The sequence below is a fragment of the Metopolophium dirhodum genome, chromosome 3, assembly GCF_019925205.1.
Source record: "Metopolophium dirhodum isolate CAU chromosome 3, ASM1992520v1, whole genome shotgun sequence".
Taxonomy (NCBI): Eukaryota; Metazoa; Arthropoda; class Insecta; order Hemiptera; family Aphididae; genus Metopolophium; species Metopolophium dirhodum.
This window is the reverse complement of record NC_083562.1, coordinates 34,202,277-34,225,760: the sequence shown is the minus strand read 5'-3', so window position 1 is coordinate 34,225,760 and position 23,484 is coordinate 34,202,277. Positions and strand designations below refer to the sequence as shown.

At 32.1% G+C, this 23,484-nt stretch overlaps 1 protein-coding gene across 2 annotated transcripts in view; it reads right to left on the bottom strand.

Annotated features, from left to right (window-relative positions):
- Window positions 1-8,935: 8,935 nt before the first annotated feature.
- Window positions 8,936-23,484, bottom strand: part of LOC132941685 (fasciclin-2) — a 172,954-nt gene continuing 158,405 nt past the window's right edge. The window contains exons 11-15 of one of the 2 annotated variants that reach the window (XM_061009831.1): window positions 22,539-22,673; window positions 21,584-21,653; window positions 13,369-13,497; window positions 10,381-10,452; window positions 8,936-9,602 (exon numbers count right to left, since the gene is read on the bottom strand). In XM_061009831.1, coding sequence (XP_060865814.1) covers window positions 9,518-9,602; window positions 10,381-10,452; window positions 13,369-13,497; window positions 21,584-21,653; window positions 22,539-22,673 — 491 coding nt within the window. In that variant the 3' untranslated portion in view covers window positions 8,936-9,517. The remainder of the gene's footprint in view (window positions 9,603-10,380; window positions 10,453-13,368; window positions 13,498-21,583; window positions 21,654-22,538; window positions 22,674-23,484) is intronic. The other variant, XM_061009832.1, reaches the window with a different exon arrangement.

Genomic DNA, 23,484 nt, shown 5'->3' with positions numbered 1-23,484 from the left:
AATGTTCTTACCATCAAGTTTGATAATAGGTCGATTCACTCTAATTTTTAAGCTGACGGCATAAAACGTGAATTTCTGAGCGTAAATTTGGTATGTTACGCGTTTGTAAGATGCCAAGATGGCGACAACATATTAATATATTATGCGGTCGTGGCGCCCCCTTAAGTCTAGTCATACAACGGTAAGTCCTTATTATATTATCATAACGTATTGTTATGAGTTATATTGTGTTTTGTGTTATATGTTTTATGTATTATATTTTAGTTTGTATTTAAAATAATATATACATTGACAACTAAAATCATTCATTTCGGTTTCTTCAAAAAAAGATCCGTTTTTACCGACCCAAATCATACGAATTTTGAAACTAATTAAAATGTACAACTTTTAAAATGAACAGTATAATATTAAAATAGTTGTAAGTTTAAGAAATTTTTTTTTACTCGGTAGGGGTAAAATAATAATACTATTAATGACACTTTCGTTATTATTATCATTATAATGTTTATCGAAGGTAGGCATTAACTAGTTGAAAGGTTAATTATTTTAAAACTTATCAACAAAACTTGCTTGTTCCTACATTTTATAATTTATAAACTTAATAACTTAATTAGATTAATTGTCCATTTGATTAACTTAGTTTTTTTTTTCGTTGGTCTGAAAAAAAATTGCCATAATGTGTCACCTTAAATTCATGTTTATGTAAATCTATTTGTTTAAACATCGTTATAATCTGCAACTACTATAACCTAACTACGTTAATCTCTAATGAACTGGTAGTTAATCTGTAAAATCAACGATCGCCTGTGATTAGGACTGGTGCCAGTCGAAGGTGGGCAAGTTAATGAAAATAATTAACTTTGCCCTGTTAAGTTAATTCAATTAAATTGCCTTCAGTTAAAAGTTAACAGAAAAATGTATCTGTATAAATTTAAAGTTAAGATAGAAAATAAAATTAACTTAACTCAGTTAAAAAAAAGTCTTTTCGAGTTACAATATCTTTAAGTCATAAACTGCCCTAGTATTTTGATTAGATTATTATAGCTAATATATAACTAGAAAATAAATTACCAAAATCGGAAAAGAGTCAACGAATCAGTAGTCTAGCTGGTTGCACAAGACACGAGAAGAAAATTAACTTAACTGCACGACAATGATAATTAACTATAAAAAGTTAAAATACAATAATAACAATTTTAACTGAACAAGTTAATAAATTAAGAACAAAAATAATTAAGTTAAAAAGTTATCCTCCTCTGCTGTCGGTTCAAACGGAAAAAAAAAAGTTAAAAAGTTAAAGAAAATGAACTTTTTAACAGGTTAACGCCAACCTCTGGTGACAGTATGTAAACGTAACAAATTCAACTGCTGATAGACGCAAATTGGTGGGGGTTAAGACCCCTACTGGCTTAACAGATGAAAATAATATAATAATATAATTCACAGCAACACTGGAAAAAGGTAGACTTCAATTGAGTACTCACAATAATATTATGTACAATATATTGTGGAGCCCAGCCTGGTCAGCTGAACCCTATCCTATAAAATGTTAATCACTGCACACGGATAATAATATATACAATAATATAATAGGTACAAGTGGCGTTTTGCGCGCACTTAAGGGGGATTGCGTGTCACGTATTTTTCGTACGTTTTAGACCAATAAGCGGTGGTAAATTACACGTCATACTTCTATGAATGTCCGATTTTAATTTTTAATATATGTATGAATTCTTTGGCAAAATAACTAGGCTTTCTAGGAAGTCGATTTTCAATTTTCAATTTTAATAAGGACCATAAAATTTGGATATCTTTTTAAAAAATCTCATGAAATAATTGCATTAGATTTGTATTTGTTTTGGGCTTTTTGGGTTTTATATCAAAAAAGTGGTTCCCACAAGCGCATTCCTACTTATGAATTCAACCCTTTTTTCGAAATTACAATCAAACTTCGGGAAGTATGTTTAATTTACTACCACTTTTGGTAATTTATAAGTGATGCGTTGAAGAATATATTTCGTTGTTCGCGATTTATTGACATTTGCGTGTGCGTGCGAGAGTGGCACACGGAGGATTCCGAACGTATCCACGCACACTAATGATCATTTACTTCGCACACAACCGCACTGCGTAACGAGTATAAGACATCGAAATGCCTATACGCGACCCCTCATTAAATCACCGCGCCTTCGTGTTTGCCCCCTCCCCTTAAAGTTATAATAATTTAAACAGTACCTACGTCGATTCGCACATACAATGATGATGTACTGAAAAATTGGTGATTTGTGACCGGTGCAAAGTACCAACAAGGGGCGATTCGAAATCACGCAACATAAATTTACAATAATATTATAGTACGGAGATTCACGATGTCCGGCGAATTTAATACAACTGATGATCGCGTGGCAAAATAATAATAATTATAAATTATAATTAATGTATAACGTTAATATACACGTGATGGTATTCTGTGTATGTCTGCTCAAGATAATCACTGATATGGATATATATATATATATATATATATATATATATATATATAATATGTCCGCAACTGAACGTAATTTATATTATTGTAGTGTTGTTCTAGTCACCTACTAAGCATAATGTAGCACTGCAGTACGGTCAGGATTGATTGCCTACAATACATCGTCAGGGAATCACGTGTAGTTGCGTACCCTCAACTCGAACAGGCGGTTCGCGTAGTTTTTGTACTTGTCGACCACCAGCTGATTGATCCGGATTTTCGATGCTTGTTCATAAAAAATACGCACATATTATGGCAATAATCGTGCCGGAAACCGAAGGTAAAAAAAAACTTATTCAATTAAAAAAAGGTAATAATTGGGCAGTATACGATAAGGGGAATACCTATCTTTATTATTATATGATTTAACTTTTTTCAACACTGAACAGTACCTATGTCATTGTTTATAATAATTAATTACAAAACAATATTATAATATAACGATAATATACGTATGGTATTATTGTGTGTATGTGTGCTCAAGATAGTCACTGATATGGATATATTATATGTATAACATGTTCACAACTGAACACAATGTATATTATTATAGTGTTGTCCTTGTCATCTACAACGCATAATGTAGTACTGCGGTATGGTCAGGATTGATTGCCTATAATACATCGTCATGGAATCACATATAGTTGCATAACCTCAACTCGTTCATGTAGTTTTTGTACTTGTCGACCACCAGCTGATTGATCTGGATGCTTATTCATAAAAATTACGCATACATTATGGCAATAATCGTGCCAGAAACCGAAGGTAAAACAAAAATGTATTCAATTAAAAAAGGTTATAATTGGATTGGAACGAATACGATATTGAGAATAGGTGGATAGGTATATCTTTATTATTATATGATTTAACTTGTTTCAACACCGAACGGTATGACGTTATTGTTTATAAATTATAAAACAATATATAAGTAATTTAGTAAAACTATTTAGTCGGTTACAAGTTTTATCATAATCATATTTTGTATTGAAAACAGTTTGAAATATATATATTTTGTGTGTATTCTTTTACTATAATATACTTACCTAAACTTAAGATAATTAAAATTAAATAATATCGAAAAATATTACACCTAATTTCACATAAATTCTTATGTAATATGTGAATCATAAATATTTTCCATTTTTATTTTCGTTATGATAACGTTTCCTGGCGCAATTGATACAGAAAGTGCCTATCTATATATTATTATAATGTATGTTTAATTTCTGATCAACTCACCGGCGCAAAATATGTTTAGGTACCTTTTTAATTTCTGATAAATTCTCCGGCGAAAAACATGTAAGTATATGATAGTTTAAATGATATAAAACGAAAAAAATCGGCGCAACTGAAGCACACCGAAAATTACAACGTACAAGCGTCCAGACACTAAACCATAATTATTTGTGCAGTACTATATAGGTACCATTAAAATTTAAAATATTTTCAATATCTAATCACTGGTTTTTATTTTTAAATTTAAATTAATTCTGTATATTTTATATTATAGAATGCGCACAATTATGGCAAGTGGGTACTGGTTTCAACTATTTTATTTTACTCATGACACTCTTATTAAAAAATAACTCAAATTGTTACTACCTAGTTGCCAAATATACCGAACATGTGTGTATATAAACACTTTATTAATACGTACCTATATACATATACATAGGCGTGCGTATACGGAGCGAGCCGGTCAAGCCCAGGCTCGACCTGAAACTTTTCAGGGGCATGGTAAAATGTGCGTATATATTTTATTGTAATGCTTATATTATAATAATATGTTCGTGAAGATCATTGCAATTTTATTTGTCGTGAAAGTATAATAAAATCAAAAAATAAATATTTGTGTGTACGTATTGTTACACACATTTTATTAATCTAACAAAAATATTATACCTTTATACAAACAGGTACAATAACTATAGTACTTTATAGACATTAATAGGTCAATACATCAACATGTATGTTGATATGTCAAAAAAGAAAATAGGGGCACTGTCCAAATATCAGGCAGGGCACTATAATTGCCCAGGCGCGACCAGAAATTGAAGTCTGCGCACGCCTATGTAGATATATATCTACGTAATAGGTATGGGAATTATTAAAAGAGGACGTCTCAATAGTTCATAATATTTACGTTCAAAAGACTTATTCGGACTAGCCAAAATATCAAATGTTCACCATTAGCAGAGAGTACAACTGTCGGTGCTATTGCATTTTTAACGTATTCCGCAGCACATTTGCCGGTTCAATTTTATCGTATCCACGCCATGTACCGCGGGTCTTAGTTTTCTGTTGGCCTCAGTGCAGCTAAAATTCAAGTAATTCATATTATTATAGGTAGGTACTTAATAAAATAAATGGTGAACATTTTGTATGTTCGTTGGTAATTTTAAAACCTCTTTATTCCGTGTGATCTAAATACGTATTATAAAAAAGTAGCGTCCATGAGTACCGACATGATAATGTTGAAATGAAGAACATCAACGCAAAGGGCCCCAATACTATACAGTAAACTTTTATTATATTTATTTTGGATTCCACGTAAAAACGGCGCCATGCATTTAAGGCGACTGTGAGTGGCCATTGTTTAAGGGGCAATATTTAGGCAATTTCTAATGTTATTGTCAATATCCGTGATCTCTGTGTTAGTCGTAAATGATTAACAGTGCCAGTGTGGTTATTGCGTGTGGCACAAGTCATCGGAAAAGGTTTGAACTTAGTTTTTTACTTACACGACAAAGAATAATGACTATAAGCTGGCGAAAATAAATATAAATTATAATTTTAGTAGGTAATCCCGTTTTCACTTTGATAGCCTTATTTTCTCTATCCTCTGCAGGAATTAGATTTTCGACATTTTTGATTGTTTATGTAGCATGGTTCCAAATTAATTAATTTAGTTTCTCAAAATAACCATGCACTTTAAAAAGGCTGGTGAAACGAAAAATAAGGTTTTCCTACAAAACATATAGAAAATAAGGGGCTAACGAATTCAAATTATTTTTCTAAATTAAAATTGTACTACCATAGAAGTAGGTATGTTTATTTTTTGCCAGCTTATGCATGCAAAATCCAATCGCTTAGTACCCACCGCTATAACCTTCACTCATAGATGTGGCCCGTTGGTAGAAACATATTTTGCCACATCTAATGATGTGCCGAAACCCTATTTCAAACTGAAATTTCCGAAACTGAATTCGCTGTTTTTTCTTATCATTTTAAATCGATAAACGAACGTTTCGTAACGCGCGTACACGATACACCTGACGATAATGACGATCGCAGTCCACTTATATTGGTTGTGTTCGACGGTCCGCATCATAATACGATGTCTGGATAACGACTCGACCGTATACCATACGTACAAATGCGTAATAATAATAATATGTAGGAAGGTACCAACCTGAATAGGTACCAATAAAGACGTGGTAACCGAAAAATAGTTGAGAGGTGCACCTGTGTAGTAATAATGGTGAAAGTCGAGTCAAAAGGCGACCACTGTTGTAGTTGTAGTAGTCATAGTTGTGATGAATTTCCAGCTCGTTACCGCAACCACTGATGCTGCTACGGATACCGCGTATACCTATGTATACCACTGTCAAATTACTTTAACCTTGTCACGAACTTCATTTTTTTTCTTGTGACCCGAGCACCGATGTAATGACGTGTGTAGTACCTACCGCTTCTATATAACGACGACGGACTTCGAGAACTAGAAGGAGTAGGAAAAAATAAAACCACTCGTTCACAATCGCGAAAAAAAGTTTATTTCAGCAAAAAAAAAAAATATCATAATAATATATAGTATAGAGGCAGACGATTGGTATAATGACATATAATAATATTATAATATATACCACCTACGTACATACAAATATAATATATACTTATTATAATATATTGTTCATAATATATATATATATATATATATAGCTGACACTTAAACGTAACACATGTTTATATTATGTATTAGTTAATTATTAAAATATAATGTTTATTATTATTATTGTTATATAATATTAGGGGTTGAATATAATATATTATGTTATTTACAATGCGCGGTTCTCGTACTTGGAAAAAAACGTTGTCCGCGCGTCAAAAAAATAATGTGAGAGGCTATTACTATATAATATTATAATACCGTACCGACATGTTAAAATATAATACCTACGGAAGGTAAAGAATATTATTATGAAATCAAACGAATATCGCAGTTGTAGCCCACTAACCTACGCGTGACCTACCCGGGCGCCGGGCCGGACCAGACCGTGGCGATTTATGTAAAACAATACCTATTATATGGAAACCGTTCGTCGCGTAGCGTAACGATTACTCTCCACACGAAACGTTTCAAAAACGCTGCTGAAACGATGAAAAAATATTAAAACGACCCGCACGGAAATGACGCCGACGAGTGAAAAATAATATTTTAAATCGTCTAAAATAGTAAAATTGCACGTCAAAAGACGCGGGGCCGAACGGGAGAGGTGCGACGACGATGATGAGGAGGGGTTTATCGCACATTGCGCTGCTGAATGTAATATTATCTTAGGCGAAAACTACTACTGTACAACTACACAATGATATCGAGTTGCGTAAACAAACACGCGAGGTGGAAAACGGTTAACCCGGTCGCGGTAAGGGTCGTTTTTGAAATGTATTCGAAGTCGACAAGCTATTGACGTGCGTCGACGGTTTAGTGGGACGGAAAGAATAACGCGGAGGAAAAAAAAAAGTAAATTACCGAACTATGAAATCGTTCATGATTGATATTGAAGTATAAACATATATTATTATGTTAAACATATTATGCCTTATTAGTTTTAGCAGATTATATTATTGTGTTATCACTCCTCGTCACAATAATTTAGAAAAAAAAATTTCAACTATGGCGGCCACGGCGGTGGCGATCGATAGCAAACAGAAATGTATAATAAAAATCTTAAATTAAATTTAAAAAAAAAAAAACAATAGACAATACATTCTCACAATAAATTTAAATATAATAATATACAATAATTTACATTACGATTTATGATTGATTTATATAATATAATTTAATATTATTTACAAACACAGCACATTTTCCATGTGGTAATATTTGTAATTTCCGTATTAATAATAATCATAATAAAAAATATAAAATAAATGGCCGGTAAACGCGCGTATTAAAAAAAATAAAAATAAAAATCGCATCGACAATCATCATAATATTATACCAAGGTATAATAGGTCGATTTGTGCATAACGCGTTCGTATATTATATTATAATAAAGTGTTGTACGCGGCTCAATTGTTCGAATCTCTCGGGAGGTCGACATTTTGCGCGATTACAAACACCGTGAAGGAAAATAATTTTTGTCTATCGAAAAAATAAAATGTATGAATATATGGACCACGCGATTGGTCTTTACTACAAACGTGATATATATATATGTTGTTTTAATTATTATAAATGGCGATAATTTAAGAGAGAACTTTATATAGTTTAGCCGATACCGCGGTGCGCACCGCCAATCGCAACTTAAAACCGAATCACACAAATTTCACAAAAAATATATAATATTATCATACATAATATAATATATAATTATTATTATTATACGACTGCCAATATAATATCCACACGATTTAAATTTAAAAAAAATAATAAGTAAAAATGTACGTAGGAACAAATTTAAGGAATAGTAATAATAATAAAAAAAAAATCATCAAATCGTTACACAATAATACGAAAATAGTTTTAAGACATAATATTTAATCCTTACACGACACATACATATTTTATTAAGTACAAAGCAGCATCAAACAACAGAAACGATCGCGTCCGTGGTATAAAAGCAAAAATCAAAAGACGCGTAATAATAATGGTATTTTGATCCTAAACCGAGATTCGACCGAGAAAACAAACGAATTCCAATAAAGTGTACCGTCTTTATATTATGTACCATACCGTTTATTGGCTACACACAAAAAGTTGTACACGTAAAGAGATAATATTATTATTATTATGACGTAGGTAATATCTAATATTAGGTAGTTTAAAATCTGTTTAAAACCGTTTAAAATCACACACTTACAGTTGCTTCGAATGTATTTTTATTTATTAAAATTTTTTTTTGGGCTATCGAAAAGGGGTAGGAATTTTATCGAATCGTACGAGCGAAAAAAAACTAAAAGCGTTTATCATAATAATATTATTGTAACTTGACCCGAGTCGTCGAGCGAGATAATTGATCGATGAAAATTCGTTCGAAATATCGTTATGTGTACGGCGTACAATAATAAACTGTACGACGCATGATGTATAAAATGAAATAATAAAAATTAATAATCCTTAACGCTAAACACTTAAAAATATAACATTGAAAAAACTATCTACAAAACGAAGCGTAGGGAGGGAGGGAGGGACACGAATGCGTTACACTGGGTGGGTAGTACTAGCGGTATATTTTTATAATATTTATTATTATGTTATCAGTAGGGGGTAATATTATAATGTTATATAGCAACAGTAAACATTGTATAGTAATAATAGTAAAAGTATAATGTATATAATATAATATAATAATGATAGTAAAAATATTATGTAGTAGCAGCATAATAGGTAGTACTTATATAGTATAATGTTGCTAGGTAGTATAAAACGCTACGGTAATAATAATAATAATTACATAAAATAAATGCCAGAGCGGCGCGAAACTCAGTCGGTCAAACTCGGAATTTGTTTCGCGTACAAAAATTTATCATACACCCCAATCATCATAATATTATATTATTATAGCGTTTATCAAATTTTAATGTTATTTATGAATTTTGTTTTTTAAAATATATTTTTCAGTCGTGAAGAAATCGTCGCTCCGCGTACACCGCCGCCGTCGTAATGTGCGTATTTTACGCGGAACAATACGTCGTCGTGTAGTATCGTTGCAATCGTGTCATCGTCGTCGTCGGATCGGTCAGGTTCGGGTGCTGTCGTTATTAGACGGCCGAATCTTTGCCGACGAAACGGGTCTGCGACACGGACCGTTTGACGTCGTACTCCACTTCAGTGTCCTTTTTCAGCCTGCGAATGCGGACAAAAGCCGAACGGTTTAATTCTGTGGTTGTTAGGTATTATTATTATTATCCATATTATTAATTTTCTACGGAGGCTAGGTACGAGCTGTTTGCTTGCGTCATACGCAGAGCCGGATCAAAGACCCGGAAGGCCGGGGTGAAACTACCCACCATAATAATATTGGGGGCCTCTTATAACAGAGTTGCTATTTATATAAGTCATTTTATGCGTTAATTTTATGTTTTATTGAAGTATTTGATAAAAGTGAAGGTGGATTTTAAAAAGAAAACATATTTTCAAATACTAGGTAGGCTCTTAGGTATTTCACGGTTCAAATATGAGCAAATTCTGTAGCGGCAAACGTTTGATAACAGAAGTCTAATGTCATAATTGTGCGCGATTCGCCGAATTTATAATCGATATTACGTTTTGCGTAATATGCGTGGAACGGGAAACCTCCCCAATTCGTCGTCCCTGACTAATTTATTTGAATTATTATTAAATTATAATCTATAAAACGAAAACTGCAATAATATAACAATTTATCGACGGCACGCGAACTTATTTTCGTTGTGAAAAAACGTCTGTGGGTGATCTGCCCTAACCCCGCGGGGGTGCACTGAAGTACGACCCCGTATGGCGTGTGAATGTGTATTTGGATGGGAGGGGATGAGCACGGGGCGGGTAACGCTGAGGCAATACAAACTTCCGTCTAGACACCCGGCGAGGGGTTAAGGTTTTTCGATTTTATTTTTGAACGCCGTTTTTTGTATTATATGCTTACATTTCGGTGGGTTCGATGCGCAGATTGTTGCTCTGGTAGGTGTTGCCGTTGGTCAACAGTTCTTTGCCCTCGCTGAAAAACAACACGAACATATTATAATATTATAAAGTATATTATATTCCAAACAAAAAATCGTTTACATCACAAGACAGTATCGTATCATTATAAGAAACATATACATATACAATGCGTGTGTAAGTACTATATTATATATGTTGTACATAATAACAATATATCATAAAGGTATATTTACCACTATACAGGTGGAGGCGGCGGCGCGAACGTTTTTTTCCCTGTTTTAGACGCGCCTTTACACGAGTTACACATAATAATTAATGTTTACAACGGACTGCATGTACCCAAGTTGTAACACAACGACCCAAATTATATTATGTTTATAAGCGTCATATCTATTATACGCGCATATTATAATGCGTTGTAATTATGTTGTTTTAATCGACAATTGTGTATACTGTGCATTTATACAGGGCGTTTATATTTTTAACGTCACTCATTATTCGCCAGTCGAAAATGTTTTTATACATCATAATTTTTTTAGTGCTGGGTACACATTATGTTTTTAGGTGGGGGTATATATACACTTCTAAACATTAAACGTGTTTTTTTCCCACTAATTTTCATATTTTATCGCGGCGATTTTTATGGGTTTAACATTTTAATTTTATTTAACAATTGCCCCTTCGCATTCAACTGGTTCGCAATATGAAATCAAAACCATGACCGGCGTTAAAAAATTTAAAACTCATAAAAAATCACTGTGATCAAAAAAATTAAGCGAAAAGTTATATTTTTTTATCAAAAATACGTATAGACAGTTCACCATTTTATCGCGCTTAGCTTTTCTTCTATTCTATAATACCGCGGAAATGTATAGTAATAACCTATTTCTGTATATTATATAAAATTATTCCATGGTAAGAATTATCAATCGTAATATTTTAAATTTTATTTATGCAGGGGTAGCTGGCCTGCACATTTTCCCATAAAAGGCAACTGGAAAACAGGAAAAACACGGTAACACGGTTTTTCATGGAACACGTTTCCGAAGGTAAAAATTCACTAGGTATACATACGAAGGATCTCACACCGAGTGCCCAAATTCACGTCGCCACTGACCTGCGTGGTGATATACCGTGGTACAAACATATATATATATAAACTCACAATAATATATCATAATATATATATTATTTATTTATCGTACATGTATATAATATTATATTCTATATCGTATGAAATGTAAATACATAGTGGAAGTATAGGAAGTATAGGTACGCGTCGGCATGTGTTTGGAAAAAAAAAATAAAAAAAACACCAAACATTTTTACATAATATCGCAAAAGCAGGAAAAAATCAATTTAAAGCGAGTCAGTCTGCAGAAGACAGGTAATTGGCTTAAATGTATATTATCATATGTAGATATAATACTAAAACAGCTTAAAAGCTTATATTATATTATGTATATTTTATCATACACAGCAGTGTTGTTATAATATTATGTTATAAAGGCGAGTGTGTATAATATTATAACAATAATAATAATAATAATAACAATGATATTATTATACGTTGGTCGAAGTGTACGACGGACGTGCGACCTTTGAAGAGCGTCCGTCGCTGCAGTGTAGGTAGGTATAGCTCTATAATAATATATAAGTAGGGTATTAAACCAAAGCCGTTCGCATCACGTCAAGTTCATAAAATTATTCAAATTTATATCGTCATTATATTATAATGTAATATAATTATATTATATATTATTATAAACTATATTATTGTTATTATGTTAAACGCGTCATAACGTGTTAGCTGCAGCAGGCGTATATTATATTATAGACGATAAGTGTTATAGCAATATTAATACATAGCGGCGAGATCTACGCGAGGTGCATACAATTATGAATTATGGCGACGTCACCGATACAACAATACATAATATTACATATAGGTGTTACACTATTATATATATCATCGTTATCGTATCACGTCGCTTATCGTTCAAATTAGGTGCTTACTGCTTACCAATCTCGAAACACGCAGCAAATATTTTCATTGCGATCGCGCAAATACGCATGTAGATGCACGATGAACAAAAATAGAATTTAAAAAAAAAACTAAAACGGAATAGAAGAAATCGTAGGTACAATAATATATTATTATTATAATTAAAAATAAATAAATAATTAAAAAAAAACAAGGCGCACACGCAAAACAAACGGGAGGAAGAAAAAAGAGAAAGAGAGAGAAAGAGACAGAGGAAGAAAAGGAGAAGGCATAATAATATATAATATTAGGCTGCAAAGTTCCTAAAGTTGCGGACAAAATTCGCAAGGTCATTTCTTACCATTATTTTTGACACAACTCTGGTAAAGGCCTGGTTTCAATTTGGACATACTAATTAAATTGACGTAAAGTCAATAAAATGTAAATTATTTAATCGTTTGTATTTGATATCGAACATTTTCTGAGTAGTGAAATTACTAAATATGAATTTATTCATTTGTCACAACCATTTTAAGTATAACGTATTATATTTTTCTTTTTATTATTTGCTTACTACTGATTTATTCCAAGACAATTATATTTTGAATAACCCCCGTGTACTAAACTGATATTTGGGGTGGGTACCTACTAGGTATCAATTTAGTACGGATTTACTTGGATGCGGGTAGCTTATCCTAAGTCCTAAAAAAGGTAAAAGGAAATATCTGTGTTCGCAACTTGCATGGTTTTCATTAATTTGTCCGCAACTAGGAAACAACGTAAGTATACCTAATATTAGATAGTACTATACATTACATCACAGTAATATTATATAGGTGATAGATAAGTACAGATAGTAAATATAGAATTGAACGCATTTAATAAATAAGATTTTGATATTACGGTAAATACAAGCGACCAAACCAAATCAATTAAATAATAACAAAAAATATTAATTAATTAAACAGACAACACGTTTCTTACAACACAAAGTTCATATCTGGCAAGGGGACTTTCTCTACGTCGGAAGTGTAAGAAGAACCGTTTCCGTTACTGGACGATTCGCCCGTGCTGTTGTTGCAATACGGCAACGGAAAACGCCAACCATACAAACTGAAAACGGCCCTCGGTATTTGAGTAAATAATAACAATAATAACAACAACAATAACAATAACAGGTAATATTATAAACACGGGTAATAAAAACTCAATGAGAAAATATCCACAAAGTTAACAACATATAAGTTTATAGATATAATATTATAAAACACCTAATAAAACAAAACAATAATGATAATAGGTATACAATATAGTTAAGGAGTATTTTATATTATATTATAATATAACTTATATAAAAAATAAGAATATTATAACAATGTTTGGTACGTATAGCATTTGAAATTTTCATGATTTAAATACATTTTTTTTATTACTTTTCATCAAAAACTAAAAAGTATTAATTTCGTAACTGATAATATCGTGTTGATCTTATTTTCTCACTTTATTTCGCAAATACATATTTTCAAATTCTTACAATGTTATTTAGTAAATTATTCATTAATATATGTAGGCAGGTACTATTATAGCCTATATGAGAGATATTTGTTTGAAATAGGTATACCTATTATAAGAAGTAATCACAGTAATACTAGTGAAAGGCGAAATATAATCAAAAGACATACAAAAATGTAATATCCTATTCAGTTACTCATATCGTTTAAGATACCTATATATATTTATTCCCAAAATCTCAAACTATGTATCCTAAAAAAATATAAATATTTCACGATTTTAAATACTCTTCATTATAATATTAGAACAATTCATATTTTTTTTCACTTTTTTCAATGGGGAAAAAATAACACATACCATTAATTGTTAATGTACCTATATTTATACGCGGGGACTCGCGACTTAACGGTCAAAGGGTTATATTATGGATTACAAAGGGTGTATTTAGGTAAAATAATATGATTTATTTAATTTACATATATGTTGTGTATATGCTCGTATTTAATAATATAGTTTAAAAATAAAATGCGCGCACACGCGACCCACATACAGACGCACAGACACACATAAACACAGACAGACAGACGGACTTAATCTCATACAAAGGCGTGCGTAGACTACGAATACCTATGTAACACAAACAATTCTTCCTAAACTATAATATACAATTACAATTTAAAATCATTAAAATATAATATAAATTGTATCGATTCAAGCCCTAGTCGCACTCTTTCACTCGGTGTGGAGGTTTTTGGATTCGTTCATAACATATTCAATAATGTGTGATACTGTTTCAGAGGTAGGTTTTTGAAACCGAAATTTTAAATTTAGGTATTATTGATTTCCTCTGAGTTCTTCAACAAAACAAGACCCTTCAAACCCTTTTTTTGGGATTAAAGAGTGTATAATGCACTTGCACATTTCACGCTCATTATGATATAAATATTCAATACTACGTATTATAAATAATATTTAAAATCAATTTTTATGTTATCTATAATATACATAATACTACATGCTAATATAATATTATACACGAATGACCGTCACCTTTTGTACCTAACTACTATGCAACAGACTTTCGCATTAATATCTCATTATAATAATATACAATGTCACTTTAAGGGTCATAATACACTTTAAAACTTCCATACTACGAAGTCTCGAAGGCAACAAAAAAAATTCGTATCGTGGAGAAATTTGTTAAATATAATTAAATAAATTTAGTTCTAATTTCGTTATTGGTTCTCAAAAATATTTCATTAAACAGAAAATGCTATTGCTTATGGAATTTTCACTATATAATACAACAAAAACAGTATTTATATTGGTAAACAAGACAATTATTTTATTAATGTTAACTGACAGATCAGGGTGCAATTTAAACTAAAAAAATTTGGGACACTGCAGAAGTCCTCTATTTCTTCCGTTAGTCTTGCAGTGATCATGGACTAGAAAAATAACTCCTCTGATTAAAGTATTAATTTATTAATATATAAAACAAGAACTTGTCAACCATTATAAATGGCATACGTTATATGCAGCATATATAGATGATAATGATAGGAATCATTTTCATGGCTGTACAAACTCTACATGATGACGTGGTCTTTTTTGTGTTAGAGAGTAAGACGATTATAATAATATTATTATCTATATGCTTTTGGAGGGTTTCTCTTGCCAGCATGGAAGGCATAATATTTTCATTGATCAACAATTTCCTGGGTCGATTAGAATTATTTTATCGTCTATGAAAAAGGTGCTGAGCAAACTCCTCAAGCCCACGAAAATGTTGACTATGCGCACCCAATGATTATTGAAAAACACAAGAAATGAAAAATGAATGAAATTTTAAAAACAAAATTAATTCTGATCATCAAAAAAAAAAAAACTGTGTGTTCTGAAAATTCTGCAAACGACGTTTCTTGAATTAAATTTCCCTAGATATTGCCAAACTGTTTCACGATAAAACAATCAACATGTGTGTATGCGTACGTGTTAACGACGACAGAAAACATATCGACGTATTATAAACATAGTGGTCGGTCGCTTGAAAGGGCAAACAACAAAGTATTATTATGATTTTTTTAATATTTTTAGTTAGATAATCCTCGGCACATTGTATTGCTGTTTGAACTCGCAAAACCTTCGTTACCGCAGCTACACTCGGCTGTACTGATGTAGGTACTGCGACGATTCGAATGTGCAAAGTATAATACCTAACGTCCTTATAATATTATAATGTCATTGTACACATTTTTTTTAGATCTTTATAATGGCAGTCCACTATTTCTTTTTTTTTGTTGCCGCTGTATTGATTTGAAAATAAACGCCAACGATCGATTCTCACTCGCAACGACGATTACCCACGGATTTAATTGTGCACGTTTACAAGCTTATACTTTTTTACACAAAAACTTTAGTGGTGCAAATAGTAAATATGGTGGTGGGGTGGTAAGCCCTCTTAAAAAATATTCGACTTACAGCGAATATGGGTGGAGATTATCTCAAAACCCTGTAGAGGGGTTATATATTATTCATATATAAATACTCCCCCTGAGAATTAATTTCATTTGTGCCATGGTCGATTTTCGATATTTTGAAATGTTTTTAAAAATTTAATTTGAAGTATATGTATAAATAATTTGTATAGATTTTTTCAACTACAACAGCCGTGATTCTTACGTTATATTTACCTGTGCAGAGTATTCTCTTCGATAAACGAATATCAAAAATCGAACTACAACAGCCATTATTTCTTTAAAAAGCGTTTAAAGTTTATATAAATGAGCGGAATACGATATATGTATATATATGTATTGCGACTTGCCAGATGTTGAATCTTCTCTATCTATAAACTCTAAACACTTTTGAATGAAAAACCGCATTACATCAATATATTTGATATATAAACCACACCCACTACATCAAACTTTCAGTAAAAATATCAGACCACAAAACATATAATATGTAGTAAGTTACGAAATTAAAAAATAATACAGCGGTTTTTTCGGTAAAAAACAATAATTAAAAAACAGTGATTAGTAAACACATTTTACACAACGATATAATATATATAAAGGGGGACGAGGTGGCCGAGTGGTCTAACGCGACGGATTCGGCACAGCCGGTCCGAGTTCGATCCTCGACCACTGGGCGGCATTTTTCTCCGTGCAAGTCACGGTGTCCGGAGAACAAGTGCCGCCATCCCCCCACCCCGGGGCACGGCAGAAACCTACGGGTGCCCCATTAGAAATTCTGCCAAACACAACACACACGTGTACCAACCTACCCAATATAAAACCTACCAAACCTACCCAATATAAAACCTACAGTGCCCTCCCCACACCCAATGGCCTATGTTGCCGCGGGTTACCCAATAAAAAAAAAAAAAAAAAATATATATAAAGTAAATGATAAAAGAAATAAAACATTTCGAAAAATCGACACAGACACATCATTGACGACAGCATGTTATTTCGTTTCAATATAATATAATATAATGACGTATAAAACTAAATCTTGTGAATATTTAAGTAAAACACACATATATATATAAATATATATATATACACAAAACATAAACATATAAGCACACGCCACACGAATATGAAATGGGGTGACGCGGGGGTGGAAAATATAAAAATGATGATGGGTTTTCCAGTGAAAAAGGTCAGGTTTGACGTGTGTGAATCGTGTGAATAACGACGCGGACGTTGTATTATATTATATTGTGCGTATGATGAATGCGAAATGATGACGACACACACATACACACACTAACCACAGACAGCAAAATAATCTTAACGCGCACTTGCTGGTATATTATTATATTATTATGTATATGACACGCGAGTAAGTTGTGCCTTAATATTATTTTTCACGCCGTTATGATAATAATAGAAAACAATATTTATGTAATATAAATTATATATATATACAGTATACACACACACACACGTACATATTATAATAATATATACTCGTATCATATCAAAGTATCAAACGCGTTTACTCTTCATCTTGGTGGCGTTAAATAATGCGGAAAAGGGCTGTACACTTTTGGGGCTGCTCGAAACACGTACCTATCCTATTCAGGTGAACATCGCACGAGTGCCGACACATAATAATATTATAAAGGTATAATAATATTATAATATCCTCGCATACAGATGCTCTCGTACGATATAATATAATATATATTATATATAAATGATGAATAATAATAAAACGTCGCGCAAAACGTCGCGCGGGCTAGCGGAGTGAGCTGCAGGTGTGACGCTTTCGACGTTATTATATTAAAACATGAAAAAAATAAATAAAAAACGGCGTTGCATTATATTATTGTCACCTTCGCCGAGGCGTATTAAATTTAACGTTTAAAATTAAAATTATTAAGAGTTGAGGGGAAAAATAGCGAGAGAAAAAACTTTTTCCCGTACGATTATTATTCCGCGTCTTTGGTCACGTTTGCACTGTATTATTATATAGGTAACATACCTAATACGACTTAAAAGGAAACAAACAGAAAACTTTTACTCTCGTCATCATCCATATTATATACCCACACTTTAGGGATTAATTTAATAACGTATGAAAGTTATGCGCATAAAATAAATATCATCCGCAATGCACCCCTGTAGCCCCAACCCCTGTAATATTAAACTGCAGTACACATTGTATAAATGTTAAAATTTGGATAATGTCGATATTCGCCAATACTGGAATACTATATTCAAATATTATTAAATGTTGGTCAATGTCAACCGGATTATATGATATTATAACCTGCAAGTACTTTTATTGGATAATGATTCATCAACTATAAGAATGTATCAGTCATGAGATAAAAAAATTTTAGTTTCTTTACAACTAGCTGATCCCGCACAAAATACTCTCACACCCACTAAATAGGCCCCGTCAAAACATTTCTCACATAGCCCCGATATTTATCGACCCTGTCTATGAAACATACACGCGTACCATAAATATAGTATGAAATTAACTTAAAATCGTATATAGGTACGATAAAGGGATATTTTAAAAATCATAAATATCCAATCGGATTCTTGACGGAATGTGTACGTACGACAATAGTTTCTCTCTTTGGATTGCCGCGTGCTAACGCCCCAGCACACCGCATACCGTATTATATTTTCAAAACGAGCGGATTTTACGAGTGCAGTTTTGAAATACTTATAATATAGTTCGATAATGATGTGATTTATACAGTTTTGACTGCAAACCATTGTAGGTAACGTGTTTACTACGAGAAAAATATAGGACATAAACTAGTTTAAAAGTTAGATGGTTATCATTATCGGGTTCACGCATAAATAATTTTATATATAAGTAAGCGTCCGCACCTCACCAACCCTATTTATATAATATATAGGTAATATAATCTAGGCAATAGGTACATAATAATATTATAGACGGGTCCCTGGACATTTCATCCCCTAATATGTAGGCCACATATTATGCACAATATATTGTCGATCGTCGACACCGAACCACAACGATTACTATTTAAATACATTGTACGATAATATTATGTCATACGAAGCGTGTACGAGTATCTGGGTGAATGCTGTGCATATAGGGTGTATCTGGGTCTAAAGATTTAACGAGAGCTCGTTAAAAATGTTGTTGGTTAAAGACCGGTCAAACCCTCCTCCGTTGATACGTTCTGTATATAAGTACCTACCCTGACTTTATAGGCGTCTGACGACCGCACGAGCAGTAAATATAAATGCAAAACATGAACACGATAATATTATAATAATTATTAAGACATTTATTGTAATATTATTTTATTGTCCCACTGTGTTGCGATTCGGAACAACCCTCAGCAAGTGCACAACTACTAAGGGGGGAGGGGTAGGCTATTTGTGAACACATTAAATACGCAAGGAAATTAGGGTAAGCGTGGGCGTACAGTGTACATACAATATACTTGATATATATAAATATGTACGTGGTATTGTGCGATTCTTTTAACAGCCAACACGCCTACTACTTACTCTACCTATTTAATTGTTTTAGGACAAGTTTTTTTCAGAAATTTATACGATATCAAAAATCCCTATACTATCTCATCTTTTGATTTATGATTTCATATAGTAATGTGAACGATTTTCAAACACAAATATAATTTATAAGTAGGTACCTAATTATCGAAATAATATTTATTTATATTTTATTGATACCTACACATTTACATTGTTTAAACGAGAAGAGAGAATAAATAGCGAGTCGTTGTGTCTATACTTTTTCTTTGATCTAGACTTGGTTTAAACCTTCATTATTAATAAAAAATATACCATTCGCATTCGATAATCAAAAGGTTTTAGAAAATTAGGTACTCCTCCACACATTTTGAAGATGATGATACGATAAAATATTATAATATGTACGTATATTTTTATACGGTCGAAAAACACCTATATGTGTAGAACAAGGAAGTATATGCATTGGTCCTTTTTATTTAGTGTCACTAAAACCTATTTCACGCATAATTATGGTTAGTTATGTCTACACATTGCCTCTTATATAATTGAATTACCTACTGTAAGCATTTTGACAATCGGAGCAAATAAACTATAATGATGAATAAAACGTATTAATTGACAAATTATAGAAAATAAATAAAATACAGTATAAATGAAATTGCATATTTCAACTATAAACACGAAATATGTGGGTATGCGGTATACGTTTTGTGTGTAAATTTAATTAAAAGTAATACAAAATATAAAATAAACGTATTTTCGACAGCGTCTATAGTGTCGTGTTTTGAAATTTTCAAAACGATTTCAGCTAGTCTTACTCTTTACCTCTACAACCTAGACTTAGTAAGATATCACATCATTATTAGCTCTGATAAATTCAATTTATTTAAACCATTGAACCGTTTGAACGAAATACATATCGAGCTTAATACAATTGGTTGGTACCTACTACAGATTTATATTTTATTTTAGAGTTGAACTATCAAAAACAATATTTAGCTTGCATAAAAACCAAAAAGTAATTCATTGGTATCTGTTTCACTCCATCTGTCTTTAAATTAGAATACGTTTCTCATTCACACGATGGCAGTTTGGAAATTATTGGTAATTTCTATGTTTATTCCATCATGCATATTTCAGCATATATTTAGAGAAAAAAAAATCGTGTTTTATTATTTTTATTGCGTATATGAAAGCCCTAGTCCTGAACATTTGTACCAAGGTGCAAATATAATAGATTATAGGTAAGTAGAATAAATTATGTATTTTTTTAATTTATAATAACGACGATTCATTTTTATTTTTAGTAAAACCCGAGAGTAGGCGTGGTAACAGTTTACCTATTATAATAATATACCGCTATATGTAAAACCACTTGGTATTTACCACGGTGTGTTGACTATCTATTTATCTTGCTGTCTCGGTCGGGATGCATCAGATGCATGATGATTAGACGGCGATGGAGATGACTGCAGTGCGCACACCCGAGTGCATAAAATGTACATATATTATATGGTATGGTATGATATGATAATATTATGTTATAGCTACACGTACGAATGAAACGCGTACAATGATATCACGAAACCCGGTGGATTAGTATTACCAGCAAAGTGATTATTATATGTGTTTGTATATAAATACCCGAAAAAAATGTAAAAAAAATAAAATCATACCTTCCGAGCTTTGCGTCCTCGTCTCTCTTCTTCTTCCGACAACACATCCCGAACAGTATGTACAAGATACCTGTGGAGTGCGCATGAAATGAAAAACGACACATTATTACATATTATTATAATAGTATTATTAAATTATAATAATATTTTCACAACGAAGCGTATAACACGTCTTAATTTAATGTAAATATACGAGTTGAACATATTCGGTGTGTGTGTCTTCACGACGAAAATACTTTTACCTACTGAACATAAAACTAATATTCTGGCATGTGATGATATTAAAAACAGCGTATACAAAAAGATATTTAAATTTGTTTATAGGTATAAAGGTGATAAAATTAGGTTTGAAATAGAAATTTTTTTTTTGATCCTCAAATGAAATAATCTACGTTATACGCCATACGTTATCTAATGATATTGCTGATACCTATATTATATTGTTTGTTTTTTTGAAATAGACATAAAAATAAATCAAAATTATGAATAATAATAAATATATAATATTAGACGGCGATATTAAAAATAAAATTAATACTGGAGCTAGTACCTATAATATATCAGAGTACAATATAACGTATCTCTATTGAGGTTAGTAGGAAATATTAGTCGGATAATGACGTGTGAATTCTTAGACACTAGGTTTTGATGTACAACATGACATCTTTTTAATATTAAATATGTTTAGGACGTTATCAGGTTGTTTACTTATATATAAGACGACTACCAACCAGAGTTGAGTAAAAAGAAAATATATGTTATACCATATGACAAGAATGATAGTGTAATATCAGCTGAAACCTAAAAACCAGAAGGAAACAATAGTTTATAATTTTTAGTTTTTGAGGGGTAGTTAAAAAATGTATCCGGTCGATCTACCTCAGCGCGAACACAAATACGTTATAATAATATAATGTGGTTAGTGGTTACCGTTCGCGGTCCGACTTAAACTTACCAGTGTTGTTGGCGAAGTAACACGACACGTCGATGACAACCAACACGGTGAACAGGACGGCCAAGACGATACTGATTATGACCACCGAGCTGAGCCGGTTAGTGTACGGCGGCTGCATTGGAGGTATGTCTACGCCTGAAACGAACACGGTAAATCATCATCGCATGTACAATAATAATAATATAATGTTTTAACTTCACATCACATCATTGTAGTAATTCGTCGCGTTTAATGCGTCTGGGATTAATGATTATAATAATCATTTATACCGATATGCGCGTGCGCCGCGCAAGAAAAGGCGCATTCGACGAGATGCAGTTCTTACAATATAGGTTATAATATATATTGCACTATATAATAATTTATTTATAATTGTCGTAAGTGGAAAAAAAAAACAGAGGTTAGCCGCAAATCATATCATATTAATAATGAGTCTTCGTAATTTTGTGATTGGTGTCGTTCACAGGTAAGTACACATACTCATACACGCACACGCACAAACACACACGTACACACATGCTATATTTTACTAATATGTACACATTTAAACATACTGCAACGCGTATAACGACAACAATAATATACGGGGACGTAAATATTATGCTAGGACGAGACGTTTTCCCGCATCGTTTCAACGGTTGTCGTTCACTGGAAAACGTGGTGACCCTGTCGCCCTGTATTCATCGTATCATTAGTTATATTGTTGTCGTTTGGTACGCGAAGCTGTGTAAACGAATACATAAAAAAAATATAATAATAGAAATTTAATAGTATAATACCGAAGAAGCGTTAGTGCAAAAAGCCAAGGAAACAAGACGTATATAGCTGCTGGTATAGTACGGGTAGGTATGCGTGCGTCGTATACATTACGTACATCGTCAGTGAATATATTGTATAAAATATACGTACGTACGCGACAAATCCGAAATCATTGTCATCCGATATA